Genomic DNA, 17,845 nt, shown 5'->3' on the forward strand with positions numbered 1-17,845 from the left:
TATTAGATTCTGCAGGGACTGCTTTATAAAACGTATAATTGATAAAAATGTATAAAAGAAATGTATGAACGGTGCTTCACTGTATCTTTAAATTTTAAACATTGTACGCAGTTCAGTCAAAAGGTTAGTTGCACTGTTTAAGAAAACAAGAGAGAGTAGAAATTTCATAATCACTTTATTTGTATCTTAAAATTCTATCTAAAACCTTCTTTTTAAGGTAACTACTTCAATTACTAAAGCATTTGTCAAGGCGTGAAACAAGTTTTTTGATGCCTTCTCCAATGGGAACACACACCTTGTTCCTCTTTTGTCCAATAAGATAACTCAATATTTTGTTTCAGCAATATTAAATGTATGAAAATTTGATTTTCAGGTTCTGTTTCTAAACTTTTTTGCACTATTTAAAATTTTGTTCTGTTTCTTACTGGAGATTCCTAAATGCTTGGATACTTTTGACAGGCAACTGTTTTAAATTTATTTCTAATAAAAAAAGTTTAAATATTATTTTAATAGAAACTTGAATGAAAATTTTACTAATCTGTAAACAAATCAAACATAACTAGCTATACCTGCATGAACACAAAAATCACAATTATATTTGTCAAGTGTGTCAATTGTGGTAATGTAGGGTGCGCCTTCAACAACCTGCAAAAGATTATACAAAATTTAATAGCACATAAAAAGAACTTCTATTACTACATTAAGGGATTAAAAGGTACAGTTGGCTCTCTGTTTAACGATGCTCTATTTAACGATTCCCTCTATTTCAAGACGGGTTTTCATGGTCCCAGATGCTACACTGTAGTTCTAAAAGCATTCTATTTAAGGACGAATTTTTCTTAAGGAAGATTTTTTGTGGTCCCTTGAAAGTCGTTAAACATATAGTCAACTGTACTACTTAAATGAGCTTGCTCCTTGCAGTTTTATTAATAAAACTATCAGATAATTTAAGTTACAACTAATTATAATAGAATCTAACACAACATGATCTGTGGAAATTACTAATATAAATGAAGTTTAGTGCTTTAAAATTCTTGTTTTTAAAAATCTTACATGCAAAATCTGATGCAGAGGTAAGTTTAACAGAGTGTGTTATGACGAACACAGAAGTTCCAAAACTGGGTGTCAAGGCACACTGTGGTGCCACAGTGAGGGATGAGGGGTTCTATGAGATGATCATGAGGCCAAAACTTTTTTGTAAAGGAACCAAAAAACAGATGGCTAAAACTACAGTAATTCCATTAAATTAAAAAAAAAATAGGAAACTCCCCTACCATTTATTTTCGGCAGTTTTTTTTTTTTTAATAATACAAACACACAATTGAGTGCATGAACTGAATGCCTCCATGTGACGATGACTTGAAAAAGTTAGGGAACCCCTGAGACACTTTTTTTCTACATAATATTTTTACAATATTTGTTCAAAAGAAAATAATGTTGCTTTATTCATTCATTATTTTTCAGTTTAGTTCTATTAGACAATATTTTTGGAATCTAAACACATTGAGAACTTAAACAACATTAATAAAAGTCAAAACGTACAAATGTTCACATACATGTTCTTATAGTTACAAGGAAATTTTCTTTCAACGTAGAAGAATTAAGTTTATGGACGAAAGGATATTTGACAAAACATAATAGATAATGCAATATAAATGTAGTTCTGCCTTAGCCCTTGCTTAAAGGCGATAACTTACAGCTCAATACCCAAGTGTTGCCTTAAATTGACGAGTTGAACTGCACCATTGTTGGTACTTTCAGCTTCAATAGCCACGCTCGCAAAACCCTTTTGTACCTCACATTTTCCCGTTCCAGCTCCAAAAAAAAAAGGTTGAAAAAAGCAAAAAGAGCCCGTACCCTGAGCCAGAGAAAGTTGTTAGACCCAGAATCCTTAGCAGCTATACTCAGCAAGAAAACAAACTTGTTTTGCGAAATACATTCTGGGTAAGAACCTCGTATTTACACCAGAAGAAAGAAAGATCTACATTTACCCGGGAAATAACTGGATTGTCGTTTAAAAAGATTTTTCTGGGGCAGAAAAGCTTCATACAAACAGGGCTAATGAGACAACACCTTCCCCCAGCTTGGTTATTGACAATTCTAGACTGATGAGTCCACAACAAAAATGAAACTGCAGTCTCTGGATGTTATAACTGGGCTATTTGTTTTCTGCATTTAGTTCTGTGTTGGCCCTGGCTCAACAGTGGTAACTTACTACTTAATAATAGATAATGATAGTTACTTAACTACTTATATTATATAGTTACTAAGATTACTACTTAATAATAATAGATAAATCCATATTAAACCGATTAAAAAACAATGCGGACAGTGCCTCTGGCGCTCTTTAGTGTTGAATTTACTACTAACTCATGTTGAACTAATTAAAAAAAAATTAATAGATAATGTTAATTTTATAAAGGTACTAAATCTTTGTTATGTGTCTTTCGTGCCTGAAACAAAATCCGTGTTTTCACATAATAGAGAGAAATAAAATAAAACTCACTTCATCAACCCATTTCACAGCTCTAACCATTTTGTATCGTTCTTGCTCGGTGAAAACAGGTGGTCCTTTGTGTCTGGTTATTTCCTCTAGAAAGATACCACATTAAAGGTTACAAATATTGGATTAAAAATAATATAAAAACCAAGTTATTAACAAATAAATGCATCATATTCAAATTTTATTATTAAAATAGAAATACTACATTATAGTGTCCCCAAGGGCGCCTATATAGGGGGGGCAAGTGGGGGCTCAAGCACTTCCCCTTATAAATGAGAACTTCCTTGCTTTTAGTGCTTTTTTCTTTGCAAAAATGTAAAAAAAAAAAATCTTTTCGAGCCATTCATGAAAAAGTTATTAAAAATGTCAAATTTTAATATTTCTAATCTGTATTAAAATCGGTTTCCATGGGGAAAGTTTTTTGAGCCCCCCCCCCTTAAAATTTTGCATATGGGCACCCTTGAGTGACACACAAATTTGACAGTAATTATTACATTATGCATTTAAATTTTTAAATTATGACATTTAAGGCATCTACACAACTGAAGAAGAATAAAAAGAAAGATAACTTTCTCAAGAGTTTCATCTTAAAACTAATGAACATTGTTTAAGCAAAAACATCTTTTTAGGTTAGCATTATTATTATTTTTTTTAAACGAATGACATTCTTTTACAAATGACATTTGATAGCACAGTTACACAACAAGGATCATATGCAAAAGAAGATAATCAAGTTTCATTGTCCATAAACTTAATATGGGAGGAAAAAAAAACTCTGAGATTTCACAATACTTTCACAGAATTCAAATGCAGAAATGCCGAGTTCTGAAATAATGTTCCATGAAATCGATCATTTATGAATACTTAAATAGGCGAGGTTAAACTAAAAAAGAATAAAAATTATTATGATTGATAGAGTAACAAAGTTGCAGAAACTTAAGGGAAAATTTTTCATTGATGAAAAAGAAGCCATTTTCAAATTAAAGCATTATATCCTCACATGCAAGTTGTTACAGTACAAACATCAAGTACAAGTAAGTACTGAAAAAATTATTTTAACTTTTAACTCTTAAGATTAATAGTATTGTGCAGAGCAACTTTTAAAAGTTAAAAAGTATATTTTATATATAGGATTACATTATTGCAACAAGACAAAAGAGCAAAAAGTTATTAACCTTTATTATGAATAACAGTACATTGTAAAAATTTTGATTCAATAAATATTTTTTATGTGTACTAAAGAACCCTTTACCATTTTGGGAGTACCCTTTCAAGCAATTTTTTAATTATCAGAATTTCTTAAAAGATAAATTTTAAGAAATTAAATAATCTGGGGAAAAAAGGACATATTAAGATAAAATTAAATTACAGAATAGAACATGGCACAAGCAAAAAAATTGAAGAGATAAACTCTATCAGCAGTTGTACTTAAAACAAAATACTTGATGTTTTTAATGTTGTGAGTTTCATAGATAGTTTTTTTTAAATAGTTTTCATCTGTCTGATCTTAAACTTCAAGCGAACTTAAATGGAAAGTATGATAACTGTTATTTTTATACAAATACAAAAGTGACGACCAGCAATAGGCTCTGGGCCCAGCTAGACTGGTCCTAGTCAATTTACAATCCCCAGTGGAGATCAATGGCCCTCTTAAAACTATCTACTGCCTTGCTCATTACCACCTCTTCTGGTAAGCTGTTCCAAGGTTCCACTACCCTGCTAAAATAATACTTTTTCCTAATATCCATGTTAGCCTGATATTTAAATAGCTTAAAACAATGACCCCTTGCCCTGTTTTCAGAGCTAAACTTCAGCCCCATAACATCTTTCATTTTAATAAATTTAAACAACTGAATCATGTCCCCTCGGTCTCTTCTTTGCTCAAGACTGTACATTTTCAGCCTTCTAAGCCTGGAATCATAGTCTAAATAAGAAAGTCCATTTATTAGCCTTGTAGCCCGCCTTTGAACCCTTTCCAATACATTGTCTTTCTTAAGATAAGGAGACCAAAACTGAACAGCATACTCCAAATGAGGTCTTACCAAACTTCTATATAAGGGCAGCATTACTTCTTCAGATTTGTTTGAAATAGATCTATTGATAAACCCAAGCATCTTATTGCCTTTGTTACTAGCTATGCTGCACTGTTGGCTAAACTTTAAATCCTGACTTATTAAGATGCCCAGATCAGTAACTTTTTCTGCCTGAGTAATGTCTGAACCTTGCAAATAATAACTTGTACACTTATTTCCATGCCCTAAAAGTAGCACTTGAGATTTCCCAGCATTAACAGCCATACCCCATTTATCAGCTCACTCCGTAATATGATCTAGATCCTCTGGCAGCTGATTTGCTTGTTATTCATTTTCTACACTCCCCATAACTTTGACATCATCAGCAAAACAGTAGTTCATGTTCCCAGAAATATTTTTATGAATATTGTTCAGGAAACAAAATAGGCCCTAACACTGATCCTTGAGGAATCCCGCTTAAAACCTCACTCCAATTAGAATAATTTCCCCTTACAACTACCCTTTGTTTCCTTCCGGTCAGCCAGTTTTTTACTCAAATGAAAGTTTTCCCTCCTATTCTTATATCAGCTAATTTGCTAAGTAAAGCAACATGCGGTACCTTTTGCTTAATTGTATTCAAGCATTCAACATTTACAAAAATAATTAGAAAGGAACCCATCTGTACTGAAACTCTTTTTTACAATATTTGCAAATAATCATCTTTATCACTTTGCTTGTAAATGAGCCACAAACTGTCTTTTGCAATCAGAACAAATGTTCGTCGTTTTATTTCCATATTGTTTCATTTCACATCATTTTCATTTTTCTGAGGTAAAAACTTTATAATCATCTTTATCAGAATCTTTTAGTGCAATTCTATGTTCCAAAAATTATCGTAATCAACTGATGAAAGTATATTATTTTCATCGCTAGGAATTAATTTCTCTTCTACAACTCAGACTGCTCATTCGAACCACAATCAATTTCAGACAAATTCTGCAACAGTTGCAAGAATTCATTTTCTGATAAGTTTTGTTTTCCAAAACGGTCCTTTGCGACATCATGAAAAGAATTATGAGACAGAACCATTCAAGAACATCAAAGGAAACAAAGACCTGTGTTTCAAGCACAATACATGTTTTGATGCACAAAATAATTCCAGCAGAAGTTTTTAGAATCCACCTGTTCTAAATCAACCCGTTTTCAAAACCAAAAGAATTTTAAGTGTCAGGTTACATGCTTTTCAAAGTCACCTTTCTCAACTTTGTCCCCTGCTATAACAGCAGAAAAAAAGAAGCATCAGACCAGCAGGTGTTTCGCATTTTCCTAACGGTTCAAAGAACCGCACCTGAACAGCAGATACTACTCAAACCCACTAACTACAAAAGAATGTTACTCACGCTGACAAAAAACAAAAAAATTCTAATAAGAGAAAAGTGAACAAAACCGGAAGCATAAATGACAGTTTGACGAGTGGTCAAAATGACCACCGTCAGTCTTTCTAAGTATAAACATTTATAGCGACTGTAATAATGAGCCTTAAGAAATAAAATTTAGTTTTGCCAGATTTTAATAAATAGTAAGGAAAAGTCAATAATGGATGGAAAAAGAGCTTGAAAACAAACCCAGCAAATATGGGTATTTGAATATTGTTTGCGGTCAAAATGACCGCCACGGTCTTTCTGGTGTTTAATCATTTTGATTTTACTGTCACTTTCTTTCACATTAGAAAAAACAGAAAAAAAAAAGAAGTAATACAGGGTCCATTATGAAAGTAATGAGCATTTACTGGCAAAATATATTTATTGATCGTAATTTGTACAAATGTTCAATATTCTTCAAAATACATTCCTCCTGCATCAATACACTTGCGGAGACGTGTTTGCTACGCCTGAAAGGCACCCTGAAACTCTTCCAAGGGAATGCCTCTCAGGAACGTTGTAACATGGTGTTGGATGTTTCCCAAGGTTCCCCAATGTCTTCCTTTCTTCTCTCTCTCTCTCTTGAGTCGTGGAAACAAAAAGAAGTCACATGAAGCTAAGTAGGGACTGTAAGGTGGTGAGGGATCACCGGGGGAGGGGGGGGGGACATCCATAACGGAGTCCGTCGGCGACCTCCTTCTGGCTCTCTTTGAATGCCTTGTGCCACTTCCCAGACTGTGATCTTGAAATGCAATCGTAATTGAAGGCTTCTTGCAGCATCTGGAATGTTTCGGTTGCATTTTTTCCAAACCTCACGCAAAACTTTATGGCGTATCATTGTTGAAGCGAACGCACCAATGCCTTATGTTACAAAAGTTGAAAACATACTTCAAGCGGAGGCACTTATCTCCGCTCACACTGCTCGAAAGCAACTGACTGGATGCATTGAAAGGGCATATCCCGCACCACATTTCCCAGCCGGTTTTGCCGTGCTGCCATCTATCATCGCGTCACAATAACATTATGCTCATTACTTTCATAATGGACCCTGTAATAATTTGAATTTTGACATCTTGAATTCAAATTATGTTTTTCGCAATCACGAGTGTGTGCATGTAGGCGTGTGTGTTTGTGTGTGGGGGGTATGTGTGTTTGTGTACGGGGGGTATGTGTGTTTGTGTGCGGGGGGTATGTGTGTGTAGGCATGTGTATGTGTGTGTAGGCATATGTGTTTGTGTCTGTGTGCAGGCATGAATGTGTGGATAGTTGTATGTATGTGTGTGTATATGTGTTTGTGTGTGTGTATGTGTGTGTATGTAGGTGCTTGTGTGTGTGTGTATGTGTGTAGGTGTATGTGTAGGTGTTTGTGTGTATGTATGTAGGTGTATGTGTAGGTGTTTGTGTTGTTATGTATGTATGAGCATGTGTGTAGGACATGGATGCAACCTGGAGACGGCTTTCGCTATAGGAGCAGCATCGTGAGGACCCGGTCAACGGTGATGGTGCGGAGGATGGCAGTGGGAAAATAAAATGATAGCACGCCAAAAACAGTCAAGTGAGAACAATAAGCAATCACGATTGCTCAAAAAAAAAAAAACTTTAAATTAGATAGCAAATGAAATAAAAATTTACCATCAGTATGAACACCGACAATTAGGTAATCACCCATTGCTTTCGCCTAAAAATAAAAAGTTACATTTTAATATAGTCAATTCCTGTAAAATATTCCATGAAAAAACTTTGCTGAAAACATGTAAAAAAAAAAAGAAATCAGTTTTGGAACTTTTTCATCAATAATGATCAATATTAGCATTATATTTTCAAATACTTTCTTCCACTTTATCATTTAAAAACTACTTGAGTGGCAATTCTAGTTTCTTTCTTTTTTTTAAAATTTTTGCTCATTTTGCATCTTTTTTCTTGTCTACACCATAACACTAAGTTTTAAAAGCAAGGCTTGGGTTCATTAAGCTAGATAAATAAACCTTAGATGAGTGTCCTATATTTAGTATTTTATGACATTAAATAAATGCAAAAGTTACATAATTTATTGTATGTGTTTCAATTTATTTCAATATACTCATAAATGCTGTCATTTTTAGATAATCAGTCACCATTCTACAATACATGTATTTAGTATTGGGATGTTGTAATTTCTCGCAGTTTTTTCGCGAAAACTTTTGTTTCATTTTTAAAAACCATTAAAACATGTTACTGAAAGTATTGTCCATCGCGAATCACTACTTTTTCTCATATTTCTGGCAGTATTTGAATCCCACATCAGAACATGTCTTTTGAAGCTATTCAAGAGTTAACCCAATTTTATGACATCTTTATAAAAATGAAAGTGCTGCTTAGTTAGGCTATGTGTCATCGGCTGGAAAAAGTGGTAGTCAGAAGGAGCAATGTCCAGTGAATATGGTGAGTGGGGTAAGACTTTCCAAAAAAAGTATTTCTAAGTAGATTTTTACTGGTATGGCAACATGTGGTTGTCATGCTGCAAAATGACCATACCGTCCCTATCTCTACTCAATAGCGAGCAATTTTCTTCAATGCTCAGCTTAATCATTCCAATTGCAATTTGTAGTGATCTCTTGCGATGGTTTCAATTGTTTTGAGGACCCAGCTGATCTGCTTAAATGCAGAGCATAAGCTTGGAACCATGAATAACCAGCTGCTGACATACTCAGCTGATATATGCGGAGGATGTTGATCCATAGCTGGGTTTACCCTACAATTTTCCACGCTTAGAGTTGTTGAAATGAACCCAATTTTCATTGCAAATTACAGCTCAATGCAAAAATCCTTTCTATTTTTGCCGTTGAAAAGATGTTATTAAACTGTCTCTTGCCTTTAACTGGTACGGCGCACCCAATGACCTTCGATCCTAATACAATACAAATGTGATGACCAGAATTAAAATCTGGGCCTAGCTAGACTGATCCTAGTCAGTTTATTAGTCCACTATAAATATTAATAGCCCTCTTAATGCTATCCATGTCCTTGTTCATTACCACTTCTTCCAGTAAGCTGTTCCAAGTGCCCACCAACCCTACTAAAGTAGTAATTTTATCTAATTTCCAGGTCAGCCTGAGATTTCAATAGCATAAAAAATGAACCTTTGTCCTGCTTTCTGTGCAAAAATTGAACCCATTAACATCACTTTCAAATGCAAGGGCGGATACAAGGGAGGGGCGATGGGGGCGATCGCCCCCCCCCCCTTGACCCGAGAAATTAGTACTTTCTTCAAGTACATTTTCGATATTAAAGTTCCAAAAACGCAATTTTACATAATCTTCGATGGTGTTAGAAGAAAGGGAACTCCCTTTCTTCTAACCTTCTCCCTTCCGGAATTGAAGTTTTGAAAACGCAATCGTAGACCATTTCTTGTTACTCTGCGGATAGGGACTAGAACTTTTAATAGGATTTGTTTTAAATTGAAGTTCCAAAATCTCAATTTTCGACGATCTTAGATGATAATTAGAGATAGGTTCAAAGGCTCACCATGGATATGTTTTGAAAGAAACACAGCTATAGGACGCCTTTGTTTACATAAGGGTAAGTGATGGAGTTCAGTACACTCCTTCGAAAGTTTTAAGAGATTAAAGTTCCAAAGAGTGAACAGTAAAAAACAATCGCCCCCTCCTTGAACATTTTCTGGATCCGCCCTTGTTCAAATGTTTTGAAACAGTTAATGTGATCAACTCCTAACGATTCTGCAAGTTCAGCTAGCATTTGACATGAGTTTTCAAGAAGTAATGAAAACTGAAATGATGTATTCAATGGTCTGTCTTCAAACTTTTTTGATGGCCTCAGAGTGTTCAAGATAAAATCATTATTTTTAAACCATCTAAACTAATCTCTAGAAGTTGCTTCAAGCAGAGCATGATCATCAAAAGCCTCTGCAAGAATTCCATGATCTTCAATTTTTTTTGGATAAAAATTTGGCATACTTAAACTATGAAAAATACTGTTGTTGGCACTTTTGTGAAATAACATACACAGAAATTTAAGCTTACTTATAGTACTTGTACAGTCAAACCTTGTTAACACGAACTCGACGGGGACGCCAAAATATTTTGTGTCAACCGAATTTCCCGTTAACCGATTTCCAGGTTTACCAAATTATGTGTAAGCAGACAAGTTTATTTGTAGTTTAAGTAAGGAACACAAGTAATTTGAAACATACAACGGCTTTTTGGAACATTTCTCTACGACAGTGCATTTTCAAATATCTGATTTTTCCTTGATCGCAAGACTGGATTTTCGCTGCAGTGTTGACGGGTAAAAAAACATTTTATCCCTTTTAGACCTCAAACATCTATATAGGCAGAACACGTGTCTAGAATTAGACTTTTTTTTTCACGATGAAATTTTTAAATCTAGATTTGTCGGCCACTTAGTGAAGATTTAACAATTCATACAAGCTTTTTTACTGTAAGCATAGTCTACAGCTAAAATTCGTACTTGAAACAATGTGGTTTTCCGATTTTCCTACACAAGGAGAGGAATTTTCTTGCTATTATCCATATCGCTTGTGTTCAAGTGCAGATCTTTTGACTTTTGAAAGAAATTTCATGTAAAATTATTGGGATTTTCTTTTTTTCCCTTTTTTCTTCAAGACCTTAAAAATTTTCTCGTTTTAGACGAGATTTTGTCTAAATCCTCTTCGTGTTAAGTGATTGATTTAACACTAATTTATAGCTTTATCTGCCTGGGAATGGCATTTATTTTGAGCTAAGCGAGTTCGTGTTAAAGGGGTTTGACTGTATATACTTCTCAATCAAAACTAGAACAATCACTTCTGGGAGAAGAGATATCACTTTTGAAAAAAGAAAAAAAAAATCACCCAGTAGTCATTAAGGATATTCCAATCATTACTATAAATTTTTTTGCACCCAGTGCTGCAGTTGGGAGGATAAAAAAAGGTATGATTTTTAGACTTCATAGGTCCTCTGCTGTTTTTTTTTGTCTTTGTGTTTTTTGCTTTGATCTTGGTGTAGTTTTCTTTCCTATTGGATGCAAGTTTAAATGATCCTTCAGCCTATGGGAGAAGGGAATAAGGGCAGGCCAGTCATTTAGGGGAATTAATTGTTCCCTCTGGCTATAAAAATTAATGTATTTTCATGCAAGTAGACATTGTTTTTGATGTTTTTTGGTATAATTAAAATTGAGTCCCTTGCACCCTTCTAAAAAAAATTAAAATGTCAGACCTGAACAAGAGAAATGGAAATAAATCAAGTTTCTGGAATACTGGAAATTGATCCTCTCATGTAGATACTAATAATGATATGCGATTTTATCAAGAAGGAATTGGTGAAACAAAAACTTTTCCATTATGTAGAGGATTGTCGAAATGGTAAGTTATTTCATGATACACATGTGCTAGATTGGCAAAACTACAAAGTTTACTCTTCAATTTGTTTTTTCCCAGTACTGTAGTTGCAAAAAATATTTGAAGAAACACCCTATTACAAGGTAGATGTCATGGTTAAAGAAACTATGTTAGGTCAAAAAATGTCAGTTTAGGTAACTTGTATTTGCTTTAATTTTGAAACAGAAAGCATTTATTTTGTTTTTAAAAGGTGGTTCAAACTAAATTACAATAAGTTAGTATTAGTTTTGGAATAATATGCACCAAACAGCTCTGTGGGGCATCCAAAGACAACAGTTTCACCTCTTCAGGGTGTGATACCTTGCAGGTAGCATATATTAGGCAAAAAAAAAAAAAAAAAAAAAAATCAGATTAGGCAAAATAAAGAGTAACCTATTTCGATTCTTAGCATTAGGTGTGCTTGAACCAAAAAACTCTTTCAATGGAATTGTTATAAAGTGAAACTTCTCTGAGCAGCCACCCCACCGTTCCATAAAAATGTGGCCACACAGAGGGGGTGGTTGTTCTTAAGGGTTTTCATTATTGAACTCTAACTGCACTATTAATGATATAATTCAACACTTTTCAATGATTTTTTTAAGAAAATAAACAAAAGAAAACGTTTTATTCCACGTATTCCTCTATTTAGGTAAAAATGGTTCAATTTGTATTTGTTTATAACCTTACAGAAGCTACTTTTTCTTTTCAAATTTATTTTTAACTTGTTAAAGCAAATCCCGAATTGAGTCACTAGCTAGGGCTTTCGAATTAGCGAGGCTATCACAAATTTTCTGAAAAATTTGCTGTGTTGAAAAATTAACTTTTGTTTATCACAACTAATGTTAAAAACTTCATCATCTAAATACAAAATACTGCCTAAAAGCCTTTTTTTTTATAATTATCAATCAAATGAGTAAAAAATCATTAAATTTAAATTTTTTTCCTAAAGCTAAAAATTAGTGTTTTCCTTCTGGATAAAAAATACCAGTCCTCATAGCTGGTAGCCAATTGGAGAAATGATATTTTACACACACAGATCCCCATACTTCAAAATGCCCCCCCCCCTCCCACTCCAAAAACACAAAGAATTCCTGATAGTTCGCTTAAGCACACAGGTCAAAAAAAAGAACAGAAAACGAAATGAAATGAATGTCATCCATCTATTTCAACTCCCAGTCTGGCGACTACCCTGACCCTCAGAGGGGTTTGAGCGGCCACTCTTAAGGATTGATTTAACATTATGCAAATAGACCAAAAATTCTGTGCCGTGGGAAACTGGCCGCTAAACAAGGGTGGCTGGTTCGAGAGGTTTCACTGTATCATAAAAGTGTTAAACACAAAAATAAATATGTAACATGGTAATATATAAGTGTTAATTACATAACCAATATTGTATTTAATAAATGATTAAATAAATTAAGTATTAGATAGTTCCTTTATTCATTGATACAATTATAATGCTGTAGAGTCACACAAATATGCAGAGCCAAACACATTGAAAGTGAACCTTACCGATCATATTCCTTTGCATTAGTGCATCTTTCTCAAACATGAAGTACAAGTACCTAATTGATTGTAACAGCATTTATATCCATAGTAGGTTGCATTACAAATGTGAATGAATCTAGCTGACACTTTCAGTGATGAAGGAAACTTCAACACTACAACTTTATTGCAAATATTTTTCTTACGTACATCTTGATTTGATTATTTGTACTTTTCAGTTAAGGTACATACTTCACTTAGCTTGGCAACTTGTTTACATTCTTCCTTGGCAAAAATTCTGTTTACATAGCTGTCATGTTTGTTTTTCTCCCCCAATTTTATATTTTGATGAAACTTCTAACATTAATTTGTGACTCAAACCATTTATTTAGCAGACTATTTTGCATGCTACTGGAACATGTAAAGTTGATTTGGTGAATTATTTTAATGGGATTTTTAGCGTTGTTTAGTTGTTTTTTTATTTTATTTAGGAGATTATTTTATGTTTTAATGAAACCTTTGGTCTTGTTTCAATTCTTTTTCTTTTTTTTTTTAATTCTAAGAAAAAGAGAAATTATTGTATTTAGCAGACTATTTTGCATGCTACTGGAACATGTAAAGTTGATTTGGTGAATTATTTTAATGGGATTTTTAGCATTGTTTAGTTGTTTATTTATTTTATTTAGGAGATTACTTTATGTTTTAATGAAACTTTTGGTCATGTTTCAATTCTTTTTCTTTTTAATTCTAGGAAAAAGAGAAATTATTGTATGGTATTGCCAAATAAGTAATTTCTACTTTTTCTAAATATTGACCAAACATGAATACAATTAAGAAAGTGAAAAATAATTGCCAAGGTTAAAAATGATGCAGTAATATAACCATAATGAAAAAAAAAAAAAAAAAAGAAAAAACTGTTTATTTAAGCAAGGGATTCGTCATAAAATTTAAAATTAATGTAAACTACTTGACTTGAATGTGTTTCATTTAGTCATAATGTGCAACTTGCCAGACTGTTCTAAATAAGTGATGGCAATAAAGAAGCAAAGTCACATGGCGGAATTCTGGGTCACTTTTTTAAAGGTAAATAATGATCACTAACTTTTTACTTAAAAATCTGGTTTTACAAAACAGCTTTTTTTCACTAAGTCATTCTCATATATTCAATTTTTCTACATCAAGGTGAAAAACAATGTAACTGCAGTAAGTAAGAGAGAGAGAGAGAGAAAAATGTTAGTAAACTTCAATAAAAACATCTTCAAATAAGATTGTCCCATGTGTGACCCAGTCCTGGGTCCTATTGGGATTCCCTCTTATACCCTATTTGAATTATTTGAGCTTACTCCATGCTAATTAAATAATTTTATCATTATAGAAAAAATGGAGATGTTGTTTTTTTTTTAATCCAATATTATCTTGTGTGAAACTAATTTTTTAAAAAGTGTTTTACACTAATGAATATACTTTACCTGTCTTAACTGATTTGCATGACCAAAATGGACCATGTCATAGCTGTAATTAAAATAAAACAGATAAATACCTCAGACACAGCAAGCAATTTCAACATTTAAACAGAATAATAATAATTTTCACACACACAGTACAGTACACATAATGTGTATGTGTGCGGGCATATATTATAATTCTTTTGACATAGACAAATTGCATGAGATGAAGAAAATAACAAAAAGAATATTTAGTAGGAACCAGAAGAAGATTGAATTTTTTACTTGAAACAGAACAAAACTTCAGAAAATCAGTTGATTTTAAAGGTATATATATATTTCCTTGTTTAATTCATTTAAGTTAAAAGTTATTCACGTATTATATTTCGAAAAATAAAAATAAAGCGCTTTGAATCAAGTTTTAATAAACATTTTACCATCCATCACACCACACTCGAATCATTTCTGGATTTCCGTCGTGATTTCTGAATTCTGATAAATTATTCTGAACGCAACCGTTCATCTTAATATCAGTTGCATTCATCTTGGCTCAGCACTTCGCTTATCAAAGAGGCTGAGTAAATCTAGCAGACTCATGAAATACTCTGTTTACTATATCGCACAAGGTCACTAATCAACTGATTTTGACGCATTGCCATTTATTCATATCCATAAAAAAAAATATTTTGCGCAGTCAGAAGAAAGAGTTTAGCTTCTCCTCCTCTTTAATATGAACTGTTTTGATAAGTTTATTGTGTTCCTAGCTGTGTGATACGTTTTTCGTGTTCCTTTTATTTAAATAAAAATATTTGAAACTATTTTATGGGCAATATTTATTGAGAAAATGAGGCGTGTGACACAAATCAGCGAAAAGAACGTTGAAGCTTAAATTCAACTGCAACTCAGACTACAAATGAAAAAAAAAAATTTAAAAGCCTTCAGCCAGCAATTCTCATTTTCACATGTGTTTTTGTGTTAGGTCCATTTGTATGGTGATGATGACAAACAATGATAGGTGATTTAAGAAAAATTGTAGTCTTATGCATCCATAGCATTTGCTACTGCGCTTTTAAGTTTCTGAAATATGGTTTAAAATGTTGCTGAAAATGTTCTCATGACAATGATCATAAATATGTTAGTTGTCCAGAATTTAATAGTTACCCGGTGAATAATCAGTACAAATTACCTTCAGTGTAATTCACTGCCACAGAAAATGAGTGCTATAAAATTTCGTTGGTTGTATTTAATAATGATAATATTATTAGCTGCGTCAGCTATCCTTTCATGCTCAAATTATGATTTTGATGACACTGGTAAGTTAAACGAATTACGTTGAACATTTGAATATCACAAATCATTGATATATTAAAATTTTTCTTTCGTAAATTAATTTTTATGATCAAACTCCAAAAACTAGAATAAAATTTCTAACAAGATACTGTAAGGATGAAGGATAATTATTAATTCATTTTGATAAATGAAAGATGATAATGGGTTTAATTTTTGTACGGGAAGCAAGACAAGGGTTCATTGTTTTCAGCTATCCAAATCTCAGGCTAACCTGGAAATTAGGAAAAATTACTTCACTAGGGTTGTGGAATAGCGTACCTTAAGAGGCTGCAGTATGCAAAGGGGAAGATAACTTTAAGAGGACCATTGATCTTCATTGGAGACTAATTAACTGGTTAGGATCAGCCTAGCTGTGCCAAGAGGCTGTTGCTGGTTGTCATGTATTTCTTTTCTGTTAGCTAGGTGCAAGCAAAAATTGCCAAATGAACACCCAATGCCAAACGAATACGCTCAACAAAGGTTGTAAGAAAATTGGCAGATTTCTACATCAATTTGGCGAATATTGGCTTAGCACTTGGCTTAATCATTTGACGAATTTTCGCTTGCTCCTGGCTAACCGAAAAGTACCTATTTTTATACTTGTTTCTACATATTAGATTGAACAATTTTAGGTATGAATGATGAGACATTGGATAAGTCAAGGATGTCCATCTTGCCTAATAGAGATGGCACAAAAACAAAAATTAAATAAAGTTTTCAAAGAAATAAAGGAATACTTTTAAAACCTGGCTGCAGTCCTTGATTGAAAATTTTAATTTGTCAGTAGCAAGTTTAAAAAATATTTATTTTATTTGTGTGTTTTATGGCTTGATAGCTAAGGACCTTGACAAACTACGTAGCATATCCAAAAAGTAAGTTTTCCAATGTTTTCCCCTTCAAAGCAGGGTTTTTGCTACTGTTGCATTTTCCGCAAAATGAAAAAACACCATCTCAATTGTCAAAATAAAGCAAAGCATTTTCACTTTTTTGCTCAAACAAAAAATAATTTAATAACAAAGAAATAAAAGAGAGGAAGCAGCATGGCGATAGTCAACTTAATCTTTTTGAAATCTTAAGCCAAGATTTAAAAATTACTATTAAGTTCAGCAATAGGTAGTCTCCCTGCATTATGTCCCCTCAAGAACTGTATTATTAGGAGGAGGGGAGTGCAATGTTTTTCTTTGTTTAGTTCATCTTTAAAAAAACGAGCTGATGTGTGCATCACATGACTTCCATTTACTCCAATTTAATGTCATTTCCACATTATTGGTAATTTTATGTGATTCAATTGTTTACTCTCTAAATATCACCAACAGTGGCCAAATTGAAACCAAATTTTAGAAAAAAATCGCCAAATTTGTGGCCAAGTTGGGGATAAAACTTGACGACCAAAAGACTGGCAATATATTGCCAAGTGTCCAAAAATTATAACACCACTTGAGTATACATCGAAATTAACAATGATTTCCCCCCAAAAAGGGGCAAAATACCCCCTTAGGAACATTTAAATACAGTCGAACCCCTCTATAGCGAACCCGGGATATAGCGATCCCTCGGTTGTAGCGAACCTTTTAATTGGTCCGAACTGAAGCCCTATATCATTAATACAATTTCATATGCTTATAACGATCCAGAAACATGAAAAAATCGGCTATAACGATCCTAAAATGTCTGAATTTTCAAGTTCTTTTTTGCACATGCCCCAGTGAAATTCTTTAGCAATTGTTCTTTCAGCAAACTCCATCTTCTACAATGCTCACCCCTTTTTCTAGGAAATCCCCAGTCCAAACCACATTCCTCCTTTATTGTTCCTTGCAAGAGCAACTGCTTTTTCAGGGGTGGAGGGCGAGCCGGTTTTCAAGCTCTCTCAATTTTCTCAACTGGTTTTAGTCAGAGGACAAGATTATTGGTCACTCGTGCGTTTGCTCTGATTTTTAGTTTCCTTTCCACTGCGGATAATCGTGTGAACTAGGTAGAAATCATCATGGCCAGTGGAAATAAACGCAAAGCATTTTCTGTTGAAGAAAAAGTGCAATTAATTCGCAAATTAGAAAGTGGCGAAACCCAATCCTCACTTCGCAAAAAATTTTCGCTCTCAAAATCTACTGTAGCCACTATTTGGAAGAACCGTGATGCAATTGTTTCTGCCTATGAAAGAAACATAAATGGCTGTAAAAAAATGCGAAAAGCAGAAAGGCAAAATGTAGACGAAGCTTTATTTAAGTGGTTCACTCTGCAGAGGAACTGAAATGTACCGATAACGGGAGCCATTCTGC

The 17,845-nt window shown here is 33.4% G+C and overlaps 2 protein-coding genes across 2 annotated transcripts in view; one reads left to right on the forward strand and one right to left on the reverse strand.

The window, feature by feature from the left end:
• The window catches only part of LOC129225511 (ethanolamine-phosphate cytidylyltransferase-like), a 64,339-nt gene extending 49,536 nt beyond the window's left edge, over positions 1–14,803 (reverse strand). The window contains exons 1-5 of the mRNA XM_054859940.1: positions 14,678–14,803; positions 14,265–14,307; positions 7,569–7,614; positions 2,507–2,592; positions 570–645 (exon numbers count right to left, since the gene is read on the reverse strand). Coding sequence (XP_054715915.1) covers positions 570–645; positions 2,507–2,592; positions 7,569–7,614; positions 14,265–14,307; positions 14,678–14,784 — 358 coding nt within the window. The 5' untranslated portion in view covers positions 14,785–14,803. The remainder of the gene's footprint in view (positions 1–569; positions 646–2,506; positions 2,593–7,568; positions 7,615–14,264; positions 14,308–14,677) is intronic.
• Positions 14,804–15,170: 367 nt separating this feature from the next.
• LOC129227049 (uncharacterized) overlaps positions 15,171–17,845 on the forward strand; it is a 41,023-nt gene continuing 38,348 nt past the window's right edge. The window contains exon 1 of the mRNA XM_054861688.1: positions 15,171–15,553. Within this exon, the coding sequence (XP_054717663.1) occupies positions 15,454–15,553 (100 nt within the window). The 5' untranslated portion in view covers positions 15,171–15,453. The remainder of the gene's footprint in view (positions 15,554–17,845) is intronic.

This window comes from Uloborus diversus, chromosome 7 (genome assembly GCF_026930045.1).
Source record: "Uloborus diversus isolate 005 chromosome 7, Udiv.v.3.1, whole genome shotgun sequence".
NCBI lineage: Eukaryota > Metazoa > Arthropoda > Arachnida > Araneae > Uloboridae > Uloborus > Uloborus diversus.